General features: G+C 36.4%; 1 protein-coding gene across 1 annotated transcript; it reads left to right on the top strand.

Moving 5' to 3' along the window:
- Positions 1–6409: 6409 nt before the first annotated feature.
- Positions 6410–7664, top strand: LOC110717225 (golgin subfamily A member 4-like). Its single transcript, XM_021895878.1, has one exon. The coding sequence runs from the start codon at positions 6558–6560 to the stop codon at positions 7662–7664; it is 1107 nt and encodes a 368-aa protein (XP_021751570.1). The 5' UTR covers positions 6410–6557.
- Positions 7665–9404: the final 1740 nt, after the last annotated feature.

The following is a 9404-nucleotide window of genomic DNA, read 5'->3' as shown; positions in this document are numbered from 1 at the left end:
GAAAACTAAGAAACTAAAGACACAAGTAGAAAATAAACTCCAATTTTACTCAATTCCAGCATAAACCATTTTGCATCTTACATTCAAAGCCATTCTTAAACATATACCTAGAAATTACAACACTTTGTTACAATTAACACATAGATAATAACAACCACAACAACTATCTTCACATAGTTCCTAGAACTCTTATGCATATCTGCAATCATCTTGTGAATTTCAGCAATTTCTTCATTTGGAGAAATTTCATGTTTCCTAACATCTTCCTCAGTAATCCACGCAAAGAACCCTTATCCCCTAAACTTCTCCCTGCACTTGTAATAAGGCTTCTTAGGGTTTGTCATTGAATTGGAAAACCTAACCTCATAAATTTTTTTTTAAAGGGGGGGGGGAATGCAATTATAGGCCTTCATCTTCACCCAATTGAAGAATCCATTAGTTGCGCACCTAGACTTTGAAGCAATGAGCGATAATTATTCATGGCTTAACAGTGACCCAAATTTTCAAAGTACCCTAATTTTGAAAGAAACAAGTAGAAATTAAATAGCCTGTAATGTAAACAACTTGCAAGAAACGTACAATGATATAGGAAGGAAGGAACTAATTAGAGGGTAGGTTAATAATATCACATATTAGAGTTAATAGGTTAGCCATAATACTGAACTTAGTCTAGTTTAAGTAGTATTAGTGCACTAAATAGAGTTTTGCAGAAGTTTAGTGCCGATATTGACAAGGGTAAACTCTAGAAACAATACAACTATAATTTCATGCAATTTGGTTTAGCATGTGCGTTTATTGCTTAATTAGTTGTAATATACGGTTTTTAATGTTAAATTAGTGCAGGGAATTAAAAATTACCATACCTTGATGATGCGATTTGGACTAGTAAGCTAGATAAATTGATTATGGTCATGTTTAGTAAACAACTTATTAGGGGTAAATTAGATGATTTGACCAACTTTAGCTGATTGACTAATCAAATAACCTAATAGGTGTTTGGTGGTAAGCTTATTGGAAGAGCTTATTTGCCTCAATAAGCTCTTTTACAAAACGTTGGTCATAGCAATGTTTTGAAAAAGATGATTGACTTGGTTTAATTTAATGACCAATTTGATGTGAATCAAGAGGCTAACTCTTTTGAAGGATCTAATACACTTTTATAAGGTCTAAATAACTTCATTATAGGCTGCCCAAGCAAGGAAATAAACATGGAAAGGTTCAATAGATCAAATGGGAAAGAAGGAAGCTTGATCACCAAGGAAGAAGGATTGCAGCAGTTCACTTTCGGCGAGGATACGGATGCCAGGCGCCGACCTGGGGCCCACACGCCGGCTTCCCAGCACCGAACTGAGACCAGCTACACGCCGGTCAGGCGCGTGTCACGTGAGGTGGCGCGTGTGGTGGCTTGATGACGTCGAGAAGAAATGGATGATTTTTCATACTTAGTTTTTTCTAGAGTTTTTGCCACTTAGGATAAGTTTTATTTTCTGTTATTTAGTTGTTATAAACTTCCTAAGGTTATTAGGAAAGTGTTTAGTTAATTAGAGTTTGTTTAGGATTAGTTTTCCTATTCTAATTAAAAGTAGTTATTCTATTCTAGTTAGGATGCTTGGAACAAGGTTAGGGGTTTGTCCTAGTCCTTGTAGGAATAGAATTAGTTGCCTCCTATGTCATAAATAGGGGTAATTTTCGTGGCTTTAGACAGATAGAAAATCAGATTGTTTTAATACAAATTGTTTAACTTTGCTTAAACTTTTCTTTGCTAGTTTTCAATTCAAGGAGTTGTTTTGATGATTAGAACGTTCAATTCTTAGTTCTAGGAGTATTATAAGTTTTGTTCAACAAAATACTTAGTTCCAGGAGTGGTCTAGGTAGTTTGAATATGCTTTGAATTCGTTCTAGGAGTGGTCGTTTTCAAAGTCATATCCGGTTCGTTGTTCTTAAATTGTTCGATTTTCTTAGGAAATTTGAAAGGCTTGTGTTACTTGTGTGAGTTTAGATTCTTTATTAAGTTAGGGGTTTAAATCCACATCAAATTTGCCCTCTTATTTATGACCAAACCTTATCTTTCACAACTAACCAGCTAAACAAATAATTTCACTTTCTTTCATTTACCACTGCCACTCCACCCTCGATAGTAATCTCAAGGTAAGCTTTATCAATTATCTTTGTCTTATTTTTCTTTGTTTTGATTTTGATTTTTTTTTTTTTAATAATTGTACATGTTTATATGTGTGTGTATATATATATATATATATATATATATATATATATATATATATATTTCCATCTTTTCCATCTTAACTTAAGTTTTCTAAATCCTTGTTACCCAAACCAAATAAATCCTATTTTATAAAATTATTCGTCATACTTTTTTAATTTTAATTTTTTTTTTTGTTTTTTTTTTGTCAGATAAATCAGGTATTGAAGTTTCACAAATTTAGCTCCAATAGTCGCCTTATGGATTATATAAAAAAGGAAATTGGCTTAAAATAATATCAACTATCAACGGTGTGTGCAAAATAATACGAACTCAACTATTTGCTATTATCGGTGCCACCTTTTGTACTATATGGGCAAAATAATACGAACTCAACTATTTACTATTAGTGGTACCACCTTTTGTACTATATGTGCAAAATAGTACGCTGGTCACCTAAAAAGTATTTCGAGGAATATTTCGCATATATTTATTATTACTTTATTTTTTTATTAATTTTCTGTTTTTCTTTTCTAAATACATATAATTGTTAAAAATTTCTTTTACAATCCAAATTAATAATGTCCCACCCCTTTGTTAAGATTTTTTTATTTTTTGTTTATTTTTTATAAATTGTCAATATGTGTCTAAATATTTTCTTTTCAAAATACCTGTAATAATTTCTGCTACAATCACACAATAGTAAATAGGGTATTTAAATGTATTATTATGTTGATATAATTAGTTTTTCCTTAAAAAAAATGTTGATGTAATTACTTTCAAAATTCAAAAATTTCCCCACATTCACCACAAAAATAAAAATAAATTAAAAATAAAAAAAAACAAAGGGCTGTAAAGGAAATTAATTTGGATACTGTAAAGAAAATTTTTAACATAATACTTCATATGTATTTTGAAAAGAAAACGAAAAATTAATAACAAAACATAATAATAATAATAATAATAATAATAATAATAATAATAATAATAATAATAAATATAGACGGAATATTCCCCGCGATACTTTTTCAGTGACCAGCATACTATTTTCCACATATAGTACAAAAGGTGGTACCGCTTAAAACAAATAGTTGAGTTCGTATTATTTTGCACATACCGTTGATAGTTGGTATATATTTTAAGCCAATTTTCCTATAAAAAATGATCTCACAACTTCATTAATAAAATTATATGTCCAATTATATGTATACATAGCATGTAAATTTGTTTAATAATTATTTTATTATTTAATAATTGAGCTTTCAAATTAAATAGGAAAGATTGGTAAAAATAATCTCAACTTTTGCCCGTTCGCTCAAAATAATCTCAACTTTGGATTATTTGGTCAAAACGGTCCTAAATGACTGGTAACCTATTAAAGAAGTAATTTTTTTTTTTGAATTTCAGTGACACATGTCACCACCTGATTAGTTGAAAATAAATTAAAAAAAAACGAAAACCAAAAATCCCTACCACTACAACCCACGACAACCCTTCCACCACCCACATCCGACATTACTCCTCCTCCGGCCCCCAGCCCACTGCGCCAAGACCCCCTCCCCCGCGTTGGAACCACCTTCCCCGATACCGCTTCCGTCAAAACCACAAATCCCGCAACCCAAAAACACAACCGAAATCCCTAAACTACCTCCCCACCGCATAAAGACCCCTAACCGCCCATCCCCACCATCGGAACCCTAGCGCTAGAGTTCCGATGGTGGGGGATGGGCGGTTGGGGGCTTTTTATGCTGTGGGGAGGGATTTCGGTTGGGTTTTTATCAAGGCTACGAGATTAGTGGTTTTGAGGAAAGGGGCGCCGGGAAGGGTCGTTGACAGGCTGGAGTGGGTTCTGGTGGCGGTGTGAGTGGGAGTGGGTTCTGGTGGATAAGCGCTCCGGAATGGGGTTGCTGGTAGTGGTGGGGAGGTGGGGTTTGTGGTTGATGGCTGCTTTGGTTTTTTTTTTATTTTTTCAACCAACCAATCACGTGGTGACATGTCACCTTAATCTATTCTAACAGATTGGTGACCTGTTGGGATCATTTTGAGCGAATAGCCCCCAAAGTTCGGATTATTTAAAAATAATCCAAAGTTGGGATTATTTTGAGCGAACGGGCAAAAGTTGGGATTATTTTTACCAATTTTTCCAATTAAATATGCCAATGTCCTTATTGGTCATTTTACATACTCAAATAGCTTTAAGAAATCAGCTAATTACCAAACACTTACAGACAATCAACTAATACAATAAGTTAGTCTAATCAGTTAATAAAATCAGTTAGTCAAAATCAGCTAACTCAATCAGCTTCAGCTTTTAGCTTTCAGCTTTCCCCCAAACATGACCTATATATTGGTGAGCCAAATAAAAATGGAGTTTTAAATTAAAAACCCCTAAATTGATTACAAAATTCCCATAATTATTTCACGAATTATATGTTTTTTTCCCTCCAAATAGAAAATGTGGATCTTGAGGGCCACCATGTGGAATTTCTCTTTTTGTTGTCAATTGTAGATGTTATAATCAATTCGGGTCACTTAAGGTACTGGGTCAATTCGGGTTGGGTCACTTTGGGTATTTGTTCGACTTCAAGTTAAGTCACTTTAGCTATCAGGTTAATTTCAGATTGGGTACAGGTCAAGTCACTTCAAGTATCGTGTCAATTTTGGGTGAACTCCTCTTTGGATCAGGTCAAGTCAGGCCAGGTTTTGGATCATATTTATACCAAATTTAGTTCAGATAACGAATTAGGTTATTCGGGTCAGATCACTCGGTACGGGTTAGAATTACTAGTCTTAAATAACTCGGCTTCACAAGGAAGCTATAACGACAAATTGACACAACGGAAGTCATCAATCAATAACTCTATATACTAAAAGACACACCAGCAATGCCACGTGTCATTTTTTGTCGTGTCCTTAGTATTTATTTGTTTTTTTTTAAAAAAAAAAGAATTAGAATAATTTATTTAAGGAAGTTATTTAAAAAAAGGTTTGTATTTGTCAACCATATAAATGATCAATAATATTTACCCTTAATTTCCTATGTTGATACACAAGTAACACTAGAATAATAAGAAAATAAATGTAATATTTTTTAAGAAGATGTAATTTTTGTGGAATAGTTTGTATGAATATAATCTTGATTAAATATCAATAAACAATTTACAAAATTTTCAATTTATATTTCTTTTAAAGAAATCACTATACTATATAAATTGAGAAAGTTGTCAAAAATATAATTCAGTTAATAAATGGACTACACTATTATTGTTCAAATTGTTTTTTTTTTTTAAAGTCTAATATAGTATGATTTTTTTCTTCATTTTCATAAATCGAATAGAAATGTAATAAATCAATTCGTCTACATTTCCTAATTTCGTATGGACTATTTATAGAGAGTAGAAATTAATTAATATTATATTTTCTTCCTTTTTTTATAAAACATAATTTAGAGGGATTATAACAATTTACAAAATTTTCGATTAATAGTTTTTTTTTTTTATCTCTGTGCTATATAAATTGAGAAATTTATCAAAAATATAATTCAGTTAAATAAATGGACCACACTATTATTGTTCAAATTGTATATTTAAAAGTCCAATATAGTATGTCTTTTCTTCATTTTTGTAACCGAATAGTAATGTAATGAATCAATCCATCTACATCAACTAATTACGTATGGACTATTTATAGGGAGTAGAAATTAATTACGATTATGATTTTTTTTTCCCTTTTCATAAAACATAATTTAAAGGGATACTAAACCGTTTATCTATCTTATTGCACAAGATCATTATTTGCCTCGCTCTTTTGATTGAACGCTTCCGACAGCGGATACTAAGCAATTTATTTTATTTTTATTTTTTATATTTTTATTCTATAAATTAATTTATCTAAAGAAATCGTGAAGTGATTAAAACAACCGTGCATGATAGGGACCTTATCTAGTTTACTTATATTATACGCATCACGTTTTATTTCTTATTTACTCATTATTGTCAAATAGAGAAGCAGAATACTATTGTGGTACTGCGACTCTTAAACCCAACGCAACAATGATCTCATGACTCTTTGAATTCTCTTTCTCAGTGACCTATAATGAGCGTCAATTCCATGAAGCAATCTTCAATTTCCACCATCATACACGCATTGAGGTCGTCATTTCAGGAATCCGAGTTCAAGGAAGCTGAGAGAGAATTAATGGCGAGAGAGGAGAATTTAAGGCGAGAAAAAGATGAAGTTATAGCCAATTTGAGGGATAAATACGGCGCATTCGAGTCGGAACTCGGTGAAATGAAGACTGAAAAGATTACGTGGGAGGAAGAGCGTCGCCGATTAGGGAGGGAAGCTGAGGTGAACGATGAGAAGTAAGGATTTAGCGAGGGAGTTGAGTAATGAGAGAAATGATTTGGAGAAGGGTGCGAGAAGGTATGACGGGTTGTTGGAGAAGCTTAGGGTTTGGGAGATTGAGCGGGAGGGGTTGGTTAAAGAATTGGGGAATTCGAGGGATGAAATTGAGGGTTTGAAGGGGAATTTGAGGGATAAAGAGGTTGAAATTGAAGAGATTGATAGGAAAAATGGGGTTGTTTTGAAGGAATTGGAGGAGAAGAATAGGAGAATTGGGTTGTTAATGGTGGAAAAGTCGAAATTGGGTACCCTTTTGGAGGAAGTTACGTTAGGACAAGGTGAGAGGATAAGGGAGATGAGGGTGGAGAATGAGGGTTTAAAAACGAGGATTTCGGGGTTGGAGGAGGAGAAGGCGGTGTTTGAGGATGAGGCGAAGGAGGTTGAGGGGTTAAGAATGAGGATTTCGGGGTTGGAGGAGGAGAAGGCGCGGTTTGAGGATGAGGTGAAGGAGGTTGAGGGGTTAAGAATGAGGATTTCGGGGTTGGAGGAGGAGAAGGCGCGGTTTGAGGATGAGGTGAAGGAGGTTGAGGGGTTAAGAATGAGGATTTTTGGGTTGGAGGAAGAGAAGGCGCGGTTGGAGGATGAAGCGAAGGAGGTTGAGGGGTTACAAATGAGGATTTCGGGGTTGGAGGAGGAGAAGGATAGGTTGAATGCAAGGTGTGAAGAATTAAGGAGGAATGAGGCAAGGAGGATTGAGGAAGTTAAGGAGGTTTTAGAGAGGGAGAAATTGGAAAGTTTGAGAGAGAAAGATGAAATAATCCAGGAACTAAACAAAGAGAAAGAGGATTTAGTTATAGAGCAGAATAATTTAACAGCTAAGATGGAAAAGGACGAAAATTGGTTATCGAAACTTGAGGGAGATATAACCAAAATGATGTGCTTGGATTTAAAAAGAGATGCTACATTTACAAGTACCCAGTGTGGGAGAATTTTATCAGTAATTGGAAAGGCTCTTGATTCTGAAGGAATTGGACTCACTTGCAATGCTCAGGAAGCAGGAATATGCTCATCTGACCTTACTATCTGTAATTTTGATCAATTTATATGGTGTTTCGGGTGAAAACAATGGGACCTTGCCGAAGGTCCGATGAAGTGGTGAAGACTAGATTCGATCAAGAAATGTTGGACCGAAGGTTTCTTGCACAGTAAACACACGTAAACTAGCCTCGGGGGTGTTGCCGAGGAAGGCCCCTCCGATGCTAAAGTCAGTACAGTGCGTAGAAAGAGAAGACTATGCAAGAGAATTAATTGCTTGAGGCTTTGCTTGAATGAATGTACAAATGTAATATTGATGGCTTTTATACCTCTTCATACATGGAGAAGTTGGGCCTTAGCCCAATTGGCTTGCCTTGAGGACTGATCTTTGACTTTAGCACAATTGGAGAGATGAACCTTGACCTTGGGCTTTTAATTGGTTCATTTAATGCCTAAGCCCAATTGGACTAAATTGGACCCAAACAACTTGCCCCCAGACCCGATTTGGAAGGATGACGGGTCGGTTTTGATTTAATCAGAAAAGGAGGGAAGTGAATGATTTAATTAATCCAAAAAAATTGAATTTAAACCGTAATTAATGAGATAACAACGGTTAAGGCGGATGATTGTGGAAGTTGGACGGATAATGGGCAGTTTAATCGCAAGGTCGTGTGTTTAACGGTTACTTAGTGGGGTATTTAAGAGAAATTGAAACGCGGACTCCCCGTATTCCCATTTCTGGAGATATAATCAGAGGCGTGTCATCTCTCCTCACTTATTCACCAACACAAACCCAGAATTCTCGAGAGAACCCAAGAACCCGCATAAAAACTTCGCAAATTCCCCGAGCATTAAGCTTAGAAACTGAGACTTGGCACTACGAATTCGTAAATCGGCAACTTTCGCTTCAGATTAAGGTAAATTCCTTTGATTTTAGTTTATTTTTCTTCGAATTCGAACTCCTTCCTTTTTTTTCGACTTTTTTCTTCGAAATTATCAATGGCAAGAGGAGTTAGGGGTAGAGCCCGTGCTCCAAGAAGAGAAAGGCCGATTCCCGATCCCAGGAACAGGATTGGGACCTGGAATGGACGAAGAGCAGAGTCTGACCCTGCTGAAGGGATCAGAGCGACTCCAGTTTCCTCGGCTCCTCCTCAGAGAACGGAGGGGCCGAGCGCTTCTGGGCGGGACGATGAAGTTCCCGCTGTCCTTTGGGATATCCTCCCCGGGTTTTCAGAGTGGGAGGATGCCGAAGTAGCTTCGGCCATGATAAAGAACCGCCCCTACTCATGGTGGGTGGAGAATGCCGAACAGTATCGGTTTGCCGAACAAATTGAGTTGCATTACGGCATCCTTGAAGCTGATGGGTATTGGTGCTGAATGCCCGTGGCATCCGATAGAATCCATCGTCCACCCCCGGGGTATGTGGGGGTGTACACAAGACAACTTCAATATGGGTTGAGGTTCCCTTTGGACGTATTCGTCCGAGACTTGCTGATCCATTACAATATTTCCCTATGTCAGCTAACTTCTACTAGCATCCGAAGGGTGATGACATACTTATGGGTCTGCAAGTTCTTCAGGTATGTGCCGAACCTGCACTGCTTCAAAAAGCTTCATCGGCTAGTGCCAAATATTCAAAGTGGGCACGGAAGTCATGGTTCTGGGTGGTACCGGATTGAGTCTCGGCCCCAGTACCTAACCATGTGGCCGAACGACTCTTCAGACAAGGACTGGAGAGGTCAATGGATTTGGGTTAGGGCACCCACGGACCCGGGCCACCCTTGCGTCTTCAGCGCTCCCCGGTACCTTGCTGAGCCTGATCCCG

The sequence above is a fragment of the Chenopodium quinoa genome, unplaced genomic scaffold, assembly GCF_001683475.1.
Source record: "Chenopodium quinoa cultivar QQ74 unplaced genomic scaffold, ASM168347v1, whole genome shotgun sequence".
In the NCBI taxonomy this organism is placed as follows: Eukaryota; Viridiplantae; Streptophyta; class Magnoliopsida; order Caryophyllales; family Amaranthaceae; genus Chenopodium; species Chenopodium quinoa.
This window is presented reverse-complemented; position numbering and strand designations above follow the sequence as displayed.

Bases quoted from the DNA above. Each gene is read 5' to 3' on its own strand.
- LOC110717225 (XM_021895878.1), top strand. From the start codon at position 6,558: ATGAGAAGTAAGGATTTAGCGAGGGAGTTGAGTAATGAGAGAAATGAT.